Below are 21,978 nucleotides of genomic sequence, written 5' to 3' on the forward strand. Positions count from 1 at the left end.
TTGATATTCTATGAGAAATCTGTGAAATAATTTTAAAAAATCTGGATATAATTAAATATTTAAAACGACAATTTATAAATTATTGCAAAATTTCTATAATTTCTATAATAATCGTTATCTATCATATAAATTTTAAAATAAATTTATTCATTTATTATTTCAAAATGTTTATAAAACAAGATTCATAAAAGTAACAAGATCATTCAGATTGTCAGATATAAAGTATTTAATTATTATGCAGCTCGTGTTAAATATCAAAATAGAGAAAAATAATTTAAAGATGTTCGTTAAAAAACGCGTTACGTCATCACCTTTAAACTTCATTAGTCGAGAAAAATGTGTTATAGCAATGAACTATTATATTATACCTTCTCATTTTGCTTATCGTTTATCAAAAACTTTCATAATTCTCATCTTGCGTTAAAAATTATGATGAAGAAAAAAAGTGCATATTATAACTTTTTATCATTTTGTTGATTATAATATCCATTATTATAAACTTACATCAAGAATTTATTATGAAGTATATTTATCATGAAGTATAAAAATATATATGTATTTTTCACTTCTTGTATGGATCATAATTATACATTGAAAAATTAAAAACATTAATTAAAAAGAATTAGTATTTTTAATATTAATATTAATATTATACTATTTAAATGGAAGTTTAAGAAAATTATGAAATTATTGCTATTTTATATTTTAAATGTAATAGATAATTAATAATAAACTTATTTTATTCAGATTAATATAGTAATAAAACAAGATAGATTAATTTTGCAAATAATGATTTATTTTTTTTTAAATTATACTTAATAAAGAAAATATTTTTAAATAATTTTTTTGTAAAAATAGATATTCAAAAAATTGTAATATTGTCTAATTAAATCATATGCAAAAAAATGAAAATACTTAATGTAAGTTTAATTAAATTAATTTTACTTATATTATATAAGTTTAATTAAAACTTTTACTTATATAAGTTATTAATTATAACATTAAATATATATTCTAGAATATATGTAATTTAATCCTTTATCTCTTTCTATAATAAGAAAATAATACAGAAATTAACAAATTATACACATATTGTATTATAAAAATTTAAAACACATATTTCCTTGATTTAATTTTAAATCACATTTGAAATGAAATTCTTAACTTATTCTAAGCTTCATGAACTAAATACCAATTTTTATAATCCTAATATTATATCTTCTTTTCACTAGTTACTTTTTCTATCAATATAACTTTGTACAATTTTCATATGATCTTTTTCTTACTATATTTTCCCAAATTACTATCATCTTTTTTTATTTTATTTTTATTAACTTTTTGTCCATTTTTTTTTCTCTTTCGAATTTTATTACAGCCCTTATATTACAGCCCTTATGTACACGTAAATCATTATTATAAAAATATTTTTTCCAAATTATTATGAAAAAAATGCCATCCTATTTTTACCAAACTTGCGATGAAATTTTCCGCTTCGAAGCGCTCGATATGATCCCATAAAACGAAAAGGTAGTATCGATAGATATAAGAAGGGAAGAGGAAGGAAGAAAATGTACGACACGGACCATGCGGGACATGATAAATCGTTCCGGTATCTCTTTTCTCCGATTGGCCGTGTAACATCGCCATCGTGCAGGCACGAAGTGCTACCATATTACTTCGTTTCGCTCGACCTACTACTTTTTCGTCGCGTTTTAAAAGAAACACGCCTTTACTCCCTTACCCGCTGATCCTTTTCAATCCCTGTGTGACTTGTCACACGGCCAGAACGATCTTAAAATTGCATTTTCAACAATTCATTGTGTGAAACGTGCCCGCTTCGATCCTTGAAAAACGGAATAAATTATTTCGCAAATGGATGGAACGAAAGAGAAAAAATTCTAATTCTAATTCGTTTCAATAATGTGAAAAGAAATGGATGTTAAAAAATAATAAAAATGGAGTGACTATTAACAATCTTTTAACAATTTATTAACTTTTAAAAATTATCTATTATAACGAAACTATAAAAGTATAGTTTTGCTTCTAAATCTGTCTTATAAAGTGCAACGCAAAAATTAATTTGTCTGTTATTATATTTCATTTATTTCTTTGAAAGATTAATTACGAATAAAATAAAGAGACAAATATTCGATATTAGATTAGTGAGTGTTTATAATAATTAGATTACTATTTACAATAATTCAATTTCATTCAAACATATTAGAAAAACAACTTCTATAATCATAGATTAAAAGAATATATAAATTTCACTTTTAACAGCTGAAATAATATAAATGCTCGAGTGTTGCTTTAATTAAATTTTTATATTAATGATGTTAAATATTAAAAAAACAAAAAAGAAAAAAATAGAATAAATATTCTATTGCTTAGAAGCTATGACAGATATTTGATATACCATAAATTTTGCTGTACATTGATTGATTGATAGATCCTAGGATTTTGAAACCAGCGATTAAAGTTTTCGTGAAAATAAAGTGAAAATGATCCGTTATTAATGTCTTCGCGCCAACTTTTTGCGGAATCCGGCCTGCGGAAAGTCGCCTATTTCAGTTCATTCGTCATTTAACACACCAGGATATCGTTGCTTTGTGTGCGGCGTGCAAACACTAGTCGCTTCTTATCCAAGTGACTTTTTCTGATAAATGTGCTCGACGAATGGCAAAGAACGCGACGTCTCCCCCCCTCATTCCTTCTCCCCTTCTCTAACACTTTCTATCCTCTTCCGCAAAATTTCACCTATTAGGGTGATACGTTTCCTCGACACTCGACGAATTTCCCCGCACTTTGTTAGGCCGACAATAAAAATAAGAGAAATAGTTTTACTTTACGATGCAATATATGTGTTTCAGAATTGCGAGCCGAAAGTTATTCGTTGGTAAAAATTTATCGGGCCGGATATTGCCTTTCTTTGATCTCGAAAAATTTCATTTTAGAATGATCGATTCGTAAGATGGAATGTCTGTGTACACTCTTGTCCATAAGTTAGTGGGGATACGATAGTGGCAATTTTTTTCACGAATTCTGTGTCGACAACCGTGGATAACCGATTGATTGAACACTAGGGTAATTCCAGGTGAATTTTTCGAATTTTTGAAAGTTAAATATTCTTTTTAATATTGAGTTCCATTATTTACCAATTGCTCGTATTTCTTGAAATATGTAAATATGAAATATGTGTGCTTAATTGTTAATGTTTTTTTTTCGTAAATGATGATAGATTTTAGAAAGAAATAGAAAAATTTTAAATTTACAATAAAATATTTAAACTATTCCTAAAATTTTTAAGTTAAAAGTAAATATGATAATTATAAATATATTTGACATTTATTGTACTGATAGATATTAACATGTTTATATTATTATATTATTATTATAATATAATAGAATAAACGGTTTATTATTATCATAATTGATAATTATATTTGTTTTTATTGTATTATATGTATTAACGATTGACAGGAAAATATTTTTACATTTATTAATATTATATTATACGAAAAATCATATTAGAAATGATAAAGCATGGATACCAAAAAAGAGGAAAAGATTCTTAATTCAAGATTCATATGCTGCACGTGTACCAGAGAAATATAGACACGTAGTTGATCTTCAAAAACGAGTGAGACAAGGGTATACGATAACGCACAAGTTTGATTTACGAGTATGAATTATAAAACTCTTACTGGATACAAATGCTATTTTATTCGATGTCGTGAAGATCGTCGATATGGAAATTCGATCGAATATTTTTTTTTAAATTGTACGAGCTTTAAAAATTCATTCGATATTATATTTAAGAGGTCGTTCCTTTCTCGATAACATAACGAAAAATTTATCATTTTTCTTACTCGGATAACGATGCATTGTAAGATATTATTTTATGACTCAAACATGATTTCAAATAACAATGAATAATGGAAAGAAAAATGATGGTCTAATATTTATAATATACGATGAAACTTATTCTTATTTTTCAAATTACGATTAAACGCTTTTTTTTTATCTCGCCAAGATATCGTGCATATTAAAAATTCTGTTTTTTTTTTTTTTCATGAATATTCAAACAACGTGTTTATACGATTTTATTACAGAGTTTATTCTAGCGTGAATACAGAAAGCGAAAATAAATTTTAGCAATTAAACGAAGATGAAAAATTCAATGAAAATAAAATACAATGATTTAAAACATATCTTGAATAATAAATACACAAAAATATTTATTCAAAAACCATTTGAAAAATTTCTTCTACAAAAAAAAAAATAAATAAAAATTCAAGTAATTAAACGTCATTCATCAAAAATCGTATCAAAATTAAAATATTTAACTTTATCTCCTCTTTTAATAAACCACGCCTATTCTGTGCGTACCAAAAAGTTCTCAAAATCAAGTCTCGAAAGTTAACTAATTTTGCTACTTCCGTCAAATCCTTTGGTATCCTCCCGAAAATTTCTCCCGTTTCACCTAAATATCAAGGTCTCTGGCAATGTTACGAAGAAGGTACGTCCTCCGTGATTTAACACCGCGGAAAACGGATCATCGAAGACGTTGCAAAGCCTTTTAGGCCGGATGCTGTCAAATTACACAGGAACGACCCGAATTCACGGTGTCAGATGTCTTTCCCTTCCTTTTTTACGCTTTCTCTCTCTCTCTCTCTCTCTTTCTTTTTTTCTCCCTCTCCCCCTCTTTCGTGAAACTAAAATAAAAGGCCAGCGCATATAGCGCTCATTTTTAAGTGCTACGTCGTCGTGCGCGTGACACACCGGCAGGAAGGCAAAGCGGTAAACTTAGGTGTCGAAGTTCATCGATGACCTGGTTCACATTGTTTTTTAATGAAACTGTCCAGACGATTGAAAGTAATTTTGATTTATAGCGAATGAACGGGGAAGGTATCTACTTGACGCGTTCAATTCACCTTGTGATTCCTTTTTTTTGGGGGATTGAGTCAGTTTCGTTATTTTCGCGAGTTTTAGAAAAGTTTTGTTTCATTCGTGATAAGATAATTTTTAAAATGTTTTTTTTTTTTTAATTGTTTTTAACAAAGGAAAATTATTTGTTGTTTGACGCAATAAAATTTCATTTCTCGCTTGCATTGGATATTTTATCTTGATAAATAAAATATAGATCGTTTTTAAGATATAGATTAGGATAGATAGATAGATAGATAGATCGTTTAAGATAGATCGTTTTAAAATGTTTTACATTATGCTATGTATATTTATATATCATCTGCATTACATTTCTTTAAATTGAGAAGCTGTAATAATAATGTGAAATGTATGTATTTTGTATAATTATTTTTTAATAATATGAGAAGAATTTGTCTCTAGATTTTACATTTAAAAAATAGCTTCTGTAAGATCAATTCTTTTTAATTTATTATAACAGTTTTAAAGTTTTAATGTTTTTTAACTGTTTAATTTTTATTTTGTTATTGATTATAATACTTTCTTCCTGTCTCTTTTTTTAATTTTATATTTTAAATTTATTAATCTTTCAAAATATAAAACGATGTTCACGACGAACAAATTAAATATTCTTGCAAAATGATCTGTTTTTTTAATTTATAAATTTTTTAAATTTAACTTAAAATTTTCAAAATTATTTCTACAAAGAGTCATTATTTTCTGAGAACAAAAATTTATAAAAATTAATGAAAATAATAATTTTTATCTCGTTTCGTTTCATTTTAATAAAGAAATAAAGAATTTTTAAAAATTAAAAAAAGTGGAATGAATAAAAAGTTTAACAATTTACGAATAAAAGATCTAAAATTTTGATAGACCTATTTATCACAATTTATTATTGCATCAAGAATATTTCATAAAGAAATTTTTCTCATTTTTTAGACATAAAAAATATACAAAACTATGAAATCAACTTAATGAAAAGAAATAAAAAAAGCAGTTTAAAGCAGAAGTTTTTTGCAAAAGCATACGAGATTATAAAGTTAATTCACAATTTCATTTTATGATCTATGATTTTGGCAAAAAAGAAATTCTTTTGCAAACATGAAGAGATATTGCAACTTTTAAAAAACATCGTGAAAACTGTTGCCAACTTCAGCAGAGCTGTTAACTATTAATACCAAATTGCAGCTATAATTTTCCAAGTATAGTTATCTCCAATCTTCTTAGTTTCTGCTTTAATAGTAATTTGTCATGTCAAACTGAAAATTTTAGAAATGAAAAACTTGTACAAAATATCAAATATCAATTTATTCTGTAAATTAATAATCAATTGTGATAAGAAATAATATAATTTGATATAAATATTATTATAAAAAAATAAAAATTTGTCACTTAAAGAAATTGTATAATAGCGATAACTCTTTTCTTCTGAATATAGTTCATAACACGATTGCAAGATGGCGCATAAATGCACTGGCTTGTCGAAATATCGTGATATTTCAATACAAATATTTAAATTTGTAACATTTATAACAATGAATATAAAATTCTTTTAATCATATTAAAGGGAAAATTTGAAAAATAGTAAATTTTACGTAAAATTTTTTCGTAAAATTAATATACCAATATTAACCGTTTATATGTAGATAATATTTTTCAAAAGAAATGATTTTCTTTTTCCCCAATCGATATATTGAAAGAGATAAATCTATAACATTTAAACGAAAGAATTAAACAAAATTGAAATTAAAAGTATTAATTAATTAATAAAATATATTCTGTTACCATTCTTGTTCTTCATCTAAATTTATTTCAAAAATTAATAAAGTTTATCTTTATCGACAAACCTCTTTTATAACAATTTTTAAATATTGTGATAACGATAAAGAATAAATAGAAAAATATAGAGAAAATATTCTTTCACATTTGTATTCATTTTCTTCCTAATTTCTTATCAAAAAATAATCATATAATTAAGTAATAGTTTCGAGTAAAAGATACGTAAAAATAATAAATAAATTCGATTTTTGTTTTTATTCGATATTCATTGATTTGTATTTATATTTTATCAGCATTCAAGTTAATTAGCGTTCTGTTATACTGCTCCAACGTCTCAACCATGAGGATACTGGCAATATCTGATAATCGATAATATCGAGAATATTCAGGTAATAATCGTTGATAGCGTGTGTCCGTTGGAAGAAACAAACATTTGTTTGTCAACTATAATCCGTCAAAATGTGGAATAAACGGGTATTATTAATTTTGCTAGAAAAAAGACAAATATAAATATTAACAAAATGAATATAAAATTCAGACTTTGATAATATTTCCAGCAAATTAATTTATTTTTATCAAAAAAAGAAAGAAAGAAAGAAAAAAGAGCAAATTTATAACGTATACAAATAGTGAAATAATTATTGAGAAAAAAATTATATATTAAATACTTTATACGTTTGTAAATTACTTGATTAAAAACGTAAATAATCCTCCATTATTTTGTTTCATTAATGTTTATTGCTGAATGATGGAATGTTTATTCATTGCACAATGAATACATAATAATATCAATGATGAGAATTACTAATCGTGAAACCCCTCTAAAATTTCAATATTTATGATAAACAGTTTGCACACGTGTATATGTATTACCGCATTAGCATCACTTATAAAATACAGTAACAAATACTTGCTAATAAAGAGCACTAAAGATATATCATGTAATGAATTATATTCACATGATTGCTTTAATTATGTTATAATCACAAGTGTTGATTGATAATAAATATTTTGATCTTGACATAAAACATATTCTACAAATGTAAAGATAGATAAGAAGATAAAGAGCACTAAAGATATATCATGTAATGAATTATATTCACATGATTGCTTTAATTATGTTATAATCACAAGTGTTGATTGATAATAAATATTTTGATCTTGACATAAAACATATTCTACAAATGTAATATTTATTTACAACGTATGTGTATACGTTCTATGATTTATATTTTATTTTTAATTTTATTTCTTTATTTCGTAATCCCACTTATTTTACTGAATCAAAATATATTAATTTTTCTCCATATACTATTCTTAGATGAAACAATAAATATAATTGTTTGTGTTAATCACAACGGCTGGATCACTTGATATAATAACAGTGATATTAATTAGATAAGAAAAATTGGAATCTTCCGAGATAAAATATTTTTTGACATCGCATTATATTATTCCACAATCCTGATTTCAAAGATAAATAAAATCACGAATTTTACCATTGCGAAATAAAAATTGAGATATTAAATTTATCGTATATGTTCGTTTAATTGAACGAGAATTTTACGACAATTTTAATGAGCAAGAAGAATCCACAATCACCATTATCTCTTAGATATAAAATAATGTTCAAATATTTGGTAAGTAGCACGCATCAATATTTCGTGCAAACATCAAAATCTACGTAAAACATGTATTGACGCAACATCTAAACGTCAGCGAACAATAAGGGCTCAAGCCGCGCATTAAAACAAAACGAAACCATCTCTCCACTCATATTTTTCATCGGTAGGAAAAAAAAAAGAAAAAAAAAAAAAAAAAAAAAGAAAAAAATAGAACAAATTTCATCCCAAACAATAAAAGGAAGATTCTCTATTCGAGGTGTATTCAGAGGCGTACCATGTTAGGTCAGTCAGAAAGTCCTTTTTTCCTCTTATTCCGGGGACAGGATTAATCCTTGAAAAAAAAAAAAAAAGTATTTTAAAAGATAACAATCAAAATAGATTTTGTGGATGAATTTAAAGATTTTAGTCAAATTATTGATAAATTATTACGTGAGAAAGAGAATTCTTTTGATATTCTTTAACATTCTTTAATATTTAGATTGATTTCTCGATATAAAATTTCAATATTGCATTAATAGTCGCACGTAATTGAAATATAATATCTGCTTAATATGATGAAACGAAAATTCCTTTTTCCTATTTTTGAAATTTAATAAAAAGTATCTTTTAAAATAGATTACATTTAAACTGTTTTGATTAAATTACAGTTTGATTAAATTTTTGTTTCCTTTCCATTGCAAGAATAATTTTGGATATAGAAATTTGAATTGAATTTAAAATTTTTATTTATATCGTGAACGTTGATATAATAAAAATACTTCAATTCGATTAATTTACATCGCTATTTTCCATTCGTATTATCCATATTCTATATTCAAAAATAGAATTACAATACGTTAAAATATACAATAGAAGATACATTGAAATGTCTCTGTATTCTCGATAAAAATCGATAAAAATCTTTCCATATACCATCGCCATTCGATGCTCGATTTCTCTTGTAATCGTGTCCATCGAGCGCCATCTAGCGTCTAAGAACAGATCGTCAGCCACTCGTGCACAAATCGTACGAACGAAGTAGAAAGATCGACAGGGGGAAAAGGAACAAAAGGGAGTTTGAGCAGCGTAGCGTTAAGGAGTATTGACAAGTGCTAAGCATGCCACTCGGAAGCTGTTAACCACAAAGCTGGTTTCTGGGACCGTTGATTCTTTCATGGCGCATCAGTAATGGGCACACTGGTGGAATCAAGTATGTCGATTTGTTAACGAACGCTAGAATATTAACGTAGACCAAGTTGAAGATCTGATGATTTGCTTCAACTATTTTAATTTCGAAGACTTTAAGAAGAAGTAATTTCTTCTTGTATAAATAATGAGAAATTGAATCAATGATCGAAATATTGATATCTTGTTAATATATATTTGATTTACTGATCCACATTCTTTTTTTTTTCAATAATAAAAATTGATTCAGATATGTAGCTATGTATAACTATTGAAATTTTCAAAAGATTTGATTTAATTGTTGATCACTAAAAAATTTCAAAACTTATTGTAAAAGTTTTAAATGTAAATAATGACAGAGATACGTCTAATTAAGATAGATCTTAAAAGAATCTTTTTTGAATAATATTAGTATAAGAGTAAAAAACGAAAAGGAAAAACTTGGGAAAACGAGAGGGTAAAAGTAAAAGTAACGAAGATATTATGGGTTTTTAAGATAAAAATAGGACTATTGAGTAGCGTTTATTATTAAAACTGCAGAGAATTACTTGGAAAAATGTTATGGTATATAAATGTTGCAACGTTTTAAACAATATTAATTGAAGGAATTCCGTTTAATGTAAGTATATTGCGAACAATTGGATAATATGAAGCACCTTCGACCAGTGAAGGAATAAAATATACCGGTCGAGAGGGAAGTGGCTCGAAACCAAATTGGAGCACTGTAAAGCTTGAAAAATTAATAACAAAAATGCTGCAATTTGCCGCACAGATGCGGCACTCCTTTATGGCACAAATTTTCTGAAGATGAACTCTCGAAGGGAATCGTTCTATCACAATTTAATTGAACGACTTTTATTTTATATTTTATATTTTTATATAAATAATATACACGTACATACATATATTTATACTATACAATTACATACACGTGTACAATGTACGTTTTACATACTTTACAATTAATGAGAAAAATATTGTGACTCAATCGAAACTGAAATCGTGCAGTAATTCAGCGAATGATTGCAATAAAATATTGAATTATTAACATTATATGTTATTTTCAACAGGAACATTTGAAGAAATAATTAACGTTTTTAAAAAAGAAAAATAATGATTTTCACAATTAAATTTAAAACGTTAATTTTACGTTGAAAGCAATTGCAATTTTAAAAATAATTTTTTAATAAAATGACTATCCACTATCAATTTTAATTTCTATTCATTCAACTTAAATATTCTAATTTCCGATTATTTTACAAAGTATTTTATTTTGTTAATTAATATGATCTTTCTGAAAATAGCCATTTAAACAATTTTATAAAAATAAAAAATAATAGAACATTAACTGGGATATAATCTAATATTAAATAAATTTTCTTGGACAAAATTTTATAGTTGTTAATATTAATTATTCATTTTTTATCAATCTAATGATTTGATTTTATTTTAAAAATTAAATTTACAATAATGCACTATTTTTTCAATCCATAAAATGATTTTTTTAGATTTGAATTTTTGCATGGAATATATTTGCATGGAAAAAAATTAAAAAAAAATTCATTATTATATTTTTAAATAAATATTTTTACATAATTGAAAAAAATCAAGCGATATTTTAATATCCCATTGGGATAATAATAATTTCGTTATATCATTAGAGAATTAACAATAAACAATTATTTAACAATTTACAATTAACAATTATTTTTATTAATTACTTAATTAAAACTGAACTGTTAAAATCATATTATTTATGGAACAATCTAACATCCTAAAAATTTTATTATACCTCCTACATCGCGCACCACTCCATCCTATACCCAAATCAAAAAAAGCAATCTCCCTAAATTAATTCCAATATCTACGAATCGAGAGGCAAAACCAAAATTCAATCCGACCGATCAATCCAGGCCAGTTTTGCGGAACGATTTCGATGCAAGAGACATTCGATACAGAAAGCAACAGCAATAGCAGCATCGACGGACCAGAGGCGGATGAAACAGTATCGGGGATCGAGATCAATCAATCGGATAGAGGGATGCCTAGTTCGAGGGAATCATTTCTAGATCTCATTGTTGCTCTTTCCGGCCTCCAACAAGAGCATCCAATACCGTACAACGAGAACCGTTCACGTACGAAGAAAAAGGATCCGAAAATATAAACGATATTCGAGATAGGCACAAAAAAAGGAGTCGAAGCATCGGGGCGTTAAGAGGACTCTGAGGAGAGAAAACGGTATCCTCCCGCATACGGTCCTCTGTTGACTGAAGCGACTTAAGTCAACGCCGCGCTTACCTATGGTCTAGCACGCTCAACCTCTCCTCGTCGCGCATCGTTGTGCAGAGCGAGAGGGGACGACGGAGCGTGCGAGAGCTGCGCCAATTGGAGGGGAGAGCGAAGGATGAAGAAGGAGAAAGACGAGCGAAGAGCGGGACGAGTAGCTCGCGGCACGCGGCGGAGCGAGCGAGACGGGCAGTGCGAAGGGTTCAAGTATAAGGATACCGAGGCATGCGCCGTCCTATCATATTGATCTCGCCATAGTAACGATTCTCTCTTCTCCGGCGATGTTGGCATGCACTATAGCAGCGGGACGAAGAGGGACGAAACTCCCGACGAGAGAACGGCGGAAGGGGATTGTACCGCATGGTATACCATGCCACCCCACGATGCGCGGATGTGGGCCGCTCGAAGAGGGGGGGAGGGAGGGGAGGGTGAGCGAGAACGACGACGAGAGGGAAAGGGAAAGGGTGGAGAGAGAGAGAGAGAGAGAGGCGGCGGCGGCCGGATAGAGAGGGAAGACGGGAGCGAGAGGATCGGCCGCGGTTGAAGCGAGAGGAGAGACATCGGTGGCGGTAGGCCGCACAGAGCGCTAGCGCCAAAGAGAGGCGAGGCGGCGATACCGCGCGGCGCTGCAGCCAAATGAGAATCAGTCCAGCGTTGGTCGCCGGCGAGGGCGCATCTGACAACCCTGTGACAACAGATACGGGGACGCTCGAGGACATTTGGGGGAAACGGTCGGCAACATCCGTTGGTTCGTGATAACCATCATCGATCCCGTGCGGATCGCAGAAGGATGTTAACCGTGGTCTCAGCGTCACGGTGCTGACAGTCAGACGCGCTCTGAGAATCGGCGGGGATCGGACGGCGGCGCGGAAAAGCTCGGTTATCGGGGAACTCGGTCGAATGAGCTGGCTCACCGACAGACGGACGCGTCCGTGAGCCGTGCGACTCGACTTTTCTCGTGTATACCCATCGCGACTCCACTCCACTTGGTGCGGTCTGTTGCTTCTCTCGAATTCGAAGGGGGGGGAGGAAGGAGAGAATATTCATCGGTAGGTAAAGGCGTGAAGGGTCGGGTGAGAGGAAAAGGGGGTTGGAAAGAAGAAAGGAGTTGTTGAGTGAAAATCGAGCCGAGCTAAAAGGGAGAACGAGTACAACGAGTTGAGTGAATAAGAGAGGAGAAGAGATGTCCTCGATGCCCAACGATGCCGCACGAAGGCATTACCGAGGCGAAGCTGCTTAGTGCGTGCAAGGTGTACGCGCGGGGACACGCCGCAGGTGCACGGAGGCTGTCACGTGCCCCTGATAGAGCGAAAACGATGCCATTGCCGTGCTCGAGGCACGTACGTTCAGGCGGACCCTGAGAGAAAACTGAAGGCCTCCTGACGGTCGCAATCTCATTCGCGTAAACGTAAATAAATCTCAGTGCCTACGCAAACACGGGATCCAGCTGCTACCGTTCCTGTTCGCAGCGTTTGCAGCCACGTGCGAGGACAACCGAATAGTGAGGAGGTGGAGGAGGCGGAGAAGAAGCCGGTGGTGGCGGAGGTGGTGGTGATCGAGGAAGGAGCGAGCTGCTCCGATTCCTCTCTCGTGCAAACATGAGACGTTGGACTCTCATGGCGGCTATAGCCCTGGCTGCATCGGGTGAGTTGGGCCACGATTGGACGACAACGATTCATCCAATTTCTTTTCTATAAATATACACGCGCAAATATATATATATATATATTTATGTAAGATAAAATCTTCGTCGCGAAACCAGGGAAATGTATACCTATATTTCATCGTGCCTCTTCATAGGCTCTCGTCCTAGAGACGATCGCTTTTCTCGCGACGCGTACGGTAAAAAAAAAAAAAACCACGGGTGCTTAAATCCACTTAAATTCTGATCATATTTTCTTCGATTCCTCTTTCTCCGTGTTTTTCTTTTCTCTCTCTCTTTTTTCTTTTTTCGACGCCGGTTTACTTTTTCCTGCTCTCGTTTCTGTCTCTCTTTCTGTCTGCCTACTACTTTGCATTCGTCTAACTTGTTATTTTTTTTTTCTCCCTCGGTCTCTTCGAGGCACGACGCGAAACGCACGAGACGGGTCTCTGTATTCCACGAGCTTCTCACCGTAGGGATTTGCGACAGGTTTTTTTTCCTCTCCACGTCGCAAAACATGGTACAACCTCGAACACTCTTTAAACCGCGACGATATCGAGAATAATAGGTGGAAACGTATGTAGTTTTATGCGTGCAAAATAGCGACGTTTGTCAAGGCAATCTTTACACGTCCGATCAGAACGATTTGCGCGCGCGTTGTTTTGTGTCGACCAATTTCCTACAACCGGCCGGATTGAAACGAGAGAGAGAGAGAGAGCTGATTTATAACACGGCTCTCCGATATTTACGAGCCGCAATCTCTACGTTGATCACGATGAAAGAAAAAAAAAAGGAAAACGGAGATTTTCAGTGATACGTCTCAATAATTCGGTGAAAGTTGCTCTTTGCGACGCAAGAATCCTGTTTATACACACGTTCAATTATTTCTTCTTCCCTCGTATATTTGTACACGCGGTGGAGCGTTAGATGACGGCTCGTTCGATTAGGCATTCGGGTCGTGTCAACGTTATATCGTCAACGAAAATTCTATTTGAACGTCTGCGCAAACGAACGTGTGTCACTTTGAGCGTAAGCGGAGAGTGGAGGTTCAACGTTCGGCCGGTTTCGAGTTCGTTATCGTCGCCAGTGTTCAAGACGCGTAGCGATTTTCAAATGAGAAGGGTGAAGGTGTTGCTTTACCACGTATACATAACGTGTTGGCATCCTGACGTCATTCGCGGCACTCTCTGCGTGACGTGCGCGCACCCACACTCTCGTTAGCACGCAGATTGAACGTACATACTACGTACGTTCGCACGAAATCACCGCTCTGTATAAATATTTGCACACCCAACACGACGGATATTTTTGTTAAATTTTTTCCTCTCCTCTCCACGAAATCTCGATCTCTCCTTGATTTCTCTTTTCCCTCTACGGTTCACGATTGTCTTTTCGTAAAAAAAAAAAAAAAAAAAGACGGACAAAGGGTAATCGGTGTCCAAAGGGATAGATTTTAATTTGATGCGATAACGGACCGTTTCCTTATTCCGTTCTTTTCCCCACAACGTTTGATTAATTGGGATACCGTGATCTTCCCTCCTCCGCCCTCCTTTTTTCTCCCATCCATTTCAGTCTCTCTCTTTTCTTCCTTCCTACCGTTGTGTGTACAATCACCGCGGCGTGGGTGGTACGAGAAAAGGATTTTCCGGTGTACGACTCGCCCACGCGGTTTACCAGAGACCTGTCACTGTGCTCGATTATAAACGAAATCGAGGGAGGAATTATGAAAGGACATTTTATTCTTGCTCCTTGATGCTCATTTGGAATGTTGTCAGGAAATTTCGGGACGAAATTTTCATATCGATTATGATATCGTGATCGTAATTATCTCGTGATAAATAATGATATCAGTAAATCGAAGGATATGGAATTTCGTTGTTTTAGTTTTTTAATTGAAAGAAATTTCGATTAAGTTTCGTAACTTTGTATGGAAATAATTTTGTTGTATTTTGAAAAATTGATAGATACGTATCAATCACGTGAGTATCAATTTTGTCTTTTTTAAACATTGTTTTATTGTTTGTTTCAATTCTAAACTTTCTAATGTTTTGATGTTATGTTAAAATTTCAAAGGAATTGAATGACACGTGTATCTGTTTCTTTTTTCTACTATTATTTCATTCCATTTTTATTTGTCCATTCTACAATATTTCTACAATGATTTACACATACAATTGAATTGTATCGTATACTCAAAAGAAATATGATTTTGTACAGTTTTTCCTGTAAAAATAAAATGATTTTCTTTCTTTTAAATTTATGAAAACATAGTCTGTTTTTTCACTTAGCCTCTCAATTTTTGTAATAATCTGTAACGGATATTTCAACAAAGGAATATTTTTCTATCTTTCTGAGGGAAAAATAAAAATTCTTGACAAAAATTATTTTCGTTGTGAATCCTTTAATTTTACATTGAAGAGCAAAATCAGCTGACTCGTATTCGTCAAAATTCACTAGAATTTTGGTTATTTTGATATTGTTATAAAAAGAAATTAATAACTGGTAAAAATTTTCTTAATAATACTATTTCCATTATGGGAGAAAAATTTTGATGGACAAATGTTTGAAAATTTTTAAATTTCAAAATATAAATAGACGTAACAAAGGGAACGAAAATAAAGGATATTTTCCCTTCTGAGAGAAAAATCTATATTTACAAAATTTTGATTTGTAAATTTCCTAACAAGGTTTCAAATTCATCCTATATGGATCATATACAATACAGCATATGCTATACATTGTGTATACATACGTATATGTATTAGACACGTATATATACGCATATTACCTATGTATGAAACATGAGTTGCCCAATCGAATGCTAAACAAACCAATTATAGCGATATTATTGACCATTAGAATTCGACCTTTGACAAAAAAACTTTCTTAATTAAATAGGTACAGGAATATGAATTTCTTGATTTTATACTTATGGTATAAATTGAGAATGTCTCGGTTGCTCTAAAAAAAGAAAAAATAGGTAAAATTAAGAAATAAAAGAAATATGATTCATTATTCTCTTTCATTACTTTCGTTTTATAAAATATATCTAAAATATAAAATAATGAATTTAATGATAAAAGCTAATAATAAATTCATTTCTTCATCTTTTGAATTTTTTGTTTTTCGAATTTTTTCACTCCATTTTTCGAATATTTTCAATATTTTCTTTTTAATATATTTTGTATTATTTTATTAATTATTTTAAATATTTTTTCACCATTAATTAATTAATTAATATTAAAATCTTTTATCAAAAAGATAAAGATTTATTTTTCCTTTTTAATTTCTTTCTTTATGTTTCTTTTTTTTAATCCAATATTTTCAATTTTCCTTCATAATTATTCTAGATTTTTTCCACTGTTTAATCAATATTTAATATTAAAATCTTTCAATAAGAAAGTTTGTTTACATTAATTCTCATACACTAATAAATAATACATAACATATATTTTCTTTCATATTATCAACATTTAGCCATTTCATATTTCTATAATAATTCAACTTCCAATTTCAACAAGATAATTTTACTATCGATACATTCTACACAATAAATCATTCTCAATTTTCACGAGATATATCCTCCTTCCCAATCGATTTTTCACGAAAGATTAAACGATTCCTTGACAAACATTCGGACGAGAAATACAAAGAAACGAAGATCGAGCGTTGACTACGTTAACGATATTAAACATTCCATTATTGGTTAGATTTTCCAGTTAAATTCGTCGTTTCATCGTTTTCCTATCGCAAATAACCGGTATGGACCGAAGACACGCGATGCTTTTTTACGATCCATGTAAAACACGGTAAAACACCGACCTCCTGCCCTGTTCACAGGGCAAACATAAACTTAAGAAGAAATCACTTGCCGCTTTTCATCTTTCGAGAAAAGAAAGAAAAAAAAAAAAAGAAATGGAAAAACCGTTTCAACGAGCGAAACGTACTCGTAGATGTGTCAATTCCTCCCGTGGCGCGAAATACGAGCGTGGCGCGATCAGTCGGTAAAAATGGGCAGGGCAACAATGAAACATAAATTTCGAGACGGCTTTATCGTCCGGTGATTAAATAGCGAGGCCAAGAGGCGACGATACGTTCGATGCAACGATAGGAACGAAGTTAACATTCGTAACGGGTGTATAAAAGCTGACCCATTATTTGCACGGAACATTGGTAAAAGTAGAAAGATACATTGGATGGTTAAACGTTCGATAAAAGTTGGAAGATACATTGGGCGATACTCGTTTTGGAATATGTCATATTTTTTTAAAGTTTCTTTTTTTTTTTTAATTCTCTGACAATAGAAAAGTAATATAATATTTTTGAAAAAGTAAGTTGATTGTTTTACTTATCTAACTTGAAAGTTACTCTTATCTATAATATTTAGCAATAATATATTATCTGTTATTATATGCATAATATATAATATTTTATTTAACGAATAATTAACTAATAACTCTTTTCCTCTTTAATTTTTGGGCTAATGAAAATGCCAATTAATTTATTATTTAAAGTTGTTTTTAAACTTTTCTTTAGTAAATTGATAAATGAGGACTTATTATATTTGAAAACTTTTATAGAAGATATTTATATTTATAGCAATTTTCTAAATTAAACTTTCTGAATAATTTTGAGGATTTTTATGCAAAAAAACTAATTATAATATTTTAATCAATAAGAATTGCATTAATTTTAATATTTTAGAATATTTTAGATATATATATCAATTATTGTATAAATATTTTCAAATATTTAACATCATCGTGTTTTGTTCTTTTTCAAAGTTATAAGCAATCTTAAATTAATATTTCAGTATGTTTCAGGCTGTTATAACCTAATTTAAATTCATATAGGGAAAGTATTCTAAATTCTTTCAAAGACAGTGTATTTGCTTACACAAAACTGTTTAAAAGCTACGAAACATAATATGGATGAATTTTATATTTATGAGGGGAAAAAATTCTAATTTAATTCATGTCTGCATATTTAAATAATCTCCATATCTAAATAAATGAAATCTAGATTAAAAGTTTGATTCATTAAAATTTGTTTGACCTGCTATGCTGTCGACTAGAGATTTCTCAATAGAATTAAAAATATTAAAAATCTAAAAATATAAAAAAGAGAAAAAAGAAAAAAAAAAGAAAAATTATTGCCTTGCATTTTCTAAAAATATTTCTCATCCATTAAAGAAAGATATTTACCAATTAATACATTTTACTAATTATTATAATTCAAGTATAAAAATTATACATCATAAAATATAATTTCCCTCTTCTTTTTAAACTCATTCAAATAAAAATTATACACGATTTCTTAATTAATCATCTTAAATTATAAAAAAACAAAATTAAAAAAATATAAAACGTCTTCATAACCCAAATTTCGATATGCAAATAATCGAAATATCTAAAATCATATCGTAGTTTTAATTTACATTTCAAAATATACATCATGTGAATTTATTTAAAGACAATTATGTTACAATTTTTTCTAATATATTCTAATACTAATTTCACAATATATATTTATAAATTTTATCTATTTTAATCACTTTGGGCAAACAATCGTTTATCCAAACCGACTAATTCGACGATATACGCTCAAATCGATGCTCAATCGTGTCAGAGACACAATAAAAATACAAAAAACAGAGCAAAAAGAAAAGAAAAGATAAAAAATGATTGCCTCGCTGTTTATCATAATAATTCCCATTCCTCCGTCACTATACTCGAGATCTCTCCCGCTTTATTTCAAACGGCACCGGGGACATCGAGTACTGACCAATCGAAGCCTCGACGATCACGAGAGTCGATGCTCCAAGAGCACTCGGGGGGACTGTTTCCGAGCATCGGATCTGCAATCGTCTACTCATACTACTGAATAGCATATATCCACTGTCTGTCACGACGTTGCATCACGCGGTAAGAGCGACAGCTCGCTCCCCGCAAATGTCGATGATTGGAGCGCGGTTGGTGGCCTCGTGGTGTATCGCTTTTCACTCTACTCCTCCTTGTATTCTGTGTGTAGAATTGGACGAGCTGGAAAAGAAAAATCAATTAATTAAAATCTTGAATAAAACTCGAACTACTTATTATAACTTTATCATAGGTTTCGAATAATTTAGAAGTAAGAAATTTTTATTCGCATAAAAATCACTTGAATATCTCCTAGAAAGTAACTTATTTTTTTCATTTCTTATTTCTTGGAAATGAATTTTACTTATTATTTCTTTTCCATCTAAATCCAGAGAGAAAAAAAATTATTTACACGAAGTATTTATTCGAAGTATTTGATAAAAATTAAAAAAAAAATCATACTGATTAATATTTTATATCTATTACATATTAACCCTCAGACACTACAGTTAACTGCAATTATTCGATGCTTTGAATGATAAATTATTAATCGAGTTAACTTTGTTCTTAATCGTTGAAATTTTTGCCCCATTCTGGCCCACTACTCCGCATCCAGACGCTTCGAGTACGCGCTCTGGTCTATCTTCCGTGCGTAATCGTGCACGTGTGTGGGTGGATACACTTGTGTGGGTGTAGAACAGCGGGCTATCGAGCGCGCGCTCGAAAAGCGGAGGACACTGCACGAGAGAGATGGCCTTAACACTGCTGCTGCTGCATCGAGCACACGCACGACTGCATATATATATATATATATATATATATATATACAATTATATATGTATATATTTATTATACGTAGACACATATATAAAAAGAGAAACGAGATGAGTGTATGTGTCGAAGCGAGAGAATCACGCTCACAGCGACAGAGTCTTTCACCCTCTCTTTCTGCCTCGTTTGTCGCGCGCGTGGCTCTTTCGACAGGCGCGATCATGCACGTCAAGAGTGAAAACTGTGCCAAACGCTGCGAGAAGCTCCGGGAAAACAAGCTTTCAGCCGTTGCCCGTTTTCCCTACCGCAACCGCTGCCTTTAACGGGTCCATCGTTGACCAACTTCTTTTTTTTTTTGATATTTTTTTTTGCCTCCCTCCTTTTTCCCCTCCCCCCTCCAAAATCGAATTTTTAGGTACACGAGGGAATTTTGCCGATTTGTTATCGCGGTATTCAATTCTGCCACTGTTTTTTTTTTTTTTTTTTTTGCGTTACTTTTGACCCAATTGTACAGTTTTGTCATTGAAACATGTTTCTTAAAATAATGGAGCAATCGTTTAACAATGTTCAATCGAACTTAATTTCATTAATCGTATCAATTTTGTTACGTTAATAATTAATTCTGTTCCGAAGATGTCGAATAGGAAAATTATCGCAGGACGATAACAAGATTTTCGGCGAGATTTCGATCATAATAGATGGAATTTGCATTTTTGAAGGTGTAAATTTGAATTAAATTTCAAATAGTTTTTATAGTTGACTATATTTTTGTTTTCGTATCAGTTGGAATTAATGTGTGCAATATATGTTTTATTATTGATAGCATATTTTTAGATAGCATAATATTCGAGTTAATTTCCAGTTCCTTTGATAGATCTATCGTTGATTAATTGCTTTTCGTTTCTTTAATATTTTTAGACGATATATATATAAAGGAATTTCATTTCCTCGTCGAGGTTAAATGCGGTTGCGCTTTTTTGATGGCCGAATTTTTTATCGAGTACATTTTAGATACGAAAAATAAAAATACTTTTGGTTTAGTTTTAGTTTGGTTTCTATCCCATGATTGCTATTTTTAAAATGAATTTCAACTGTTTTTTATGTTTCCCATATTTATTTGAACGAATTATACAACCGATACAATTTTTACACAATAGGGAGAATTTTTAATATTTAGCTCTCTTTGATAAATTTATTTATTTATGGTTTTCTCTTTTTCTTATATTTTTTTTTTCCAAATTATATGGAGAAATTTCATTTTCTCGTTAGATAGAATTTTTCTTCTTTGATGTTCGAAATTTTTAGTTAAATTTTTTATACGATTAAATGTAACAAATAGGAATTTAAGTAAGTGCTCAGGCTTTCATCTCTGCAACGTTTATTAATATTCTTGCGTATTTTTCAGTGATTAGTAGCAATTTTCAATTAAATGTTATGATATGGCACAAGTGTAATCCTAATTAATTATAAAAGTTGTAAAAGAATAAATCATTTATCTATAATTTGATGATAACTTATAAATATTGCATTGTAATAAAATAAAAATAAAATGTGTATTTCTCAAATATGTTTAAAATATAATTTCGATGTTAATTCTAGAAAATTGGCGGTTTTAATACCAATTTTTCATTAATGTACGCCACATTTTATGAATACATAATTTTTTATTCTTAAAAAAATGATTTTTATTTAACATCTAAATTACAAAAAGAATAAAGATGTAAATTAATTAAATTTTTAAGATAGATTTATTTTTGTAAAATCATATTTTCATATAAATTCTAATTTTAATCTCTATTTTATATAATATGTAATGTATAAAATTGGATTAATTTAATAAAACATAAATAATTTAAATTTATTTTTAATCATTTCCATTAAACGAAAAAGTTCTTTTCAATTAAAATTTCTTAGTAGCTTAATT

General features: G+C 30.5%; 1 protein-coding gene and 1 long non-coding RNA gene across 4 annotated transcripts in view; one reads left to right on the top strand and one right to left on the bottom strand.

The window, feature by feature from the left end:
- Positions 1-12,409: 12,409 nt before the first annotated feature.
- nAChRa7 (nicotinic acetylcholine receptor alpha7 subunit) overlaps positions 12,410-21,978 on the top strand; it is a 244,157-nt gene continuing 234,588 nt past the window's right edge. For 2 of the 3 annotated variants that reach the window (XM_026444870.1, XM_026444873.1), the window contains exon 1: positions 12,410-13,427. In XM_026444870.1, the coding sequence (XP_026300655.1) occupies positions 13,382-13,427 (46 nt within the window). In that variant the 5' untranslated portion in view covers positions 12,410-13,381. 3 annotated transcript variants of the gene reach the window in all.
- The window catches only part of LOC113219219, a 172,240-nt gene continuing 169,042 nt past the window's right edge, over positions 18,781-21,978 (bottom strand). The window contains exon 3 of the long non-coding RNA XR_003306019.1: positions 18,781-19,466. This is a non-coding gene — a long non-coding RNA (uncharacterized LOC113219219). The remainder of the gene's footprint in view (positions 19,467-21,978) is intronic.

The sequence above is a fragment of the Apis mellifera genome, linkage group LG14 (genome assembly GCF_003254395.2).
Source record: "Apis mellifera strain DH4 linkage group LG14, Amel_HAv3.1, whole genome shotgun sequence".
In the NCBI taxonomy this organism is placed as follows: domain Eukaryota; kingdom Metazoa; phylum Arthropoda; class Insecta; order Hymenoptera; family Apidae; genus Apis; species Apis mellifera.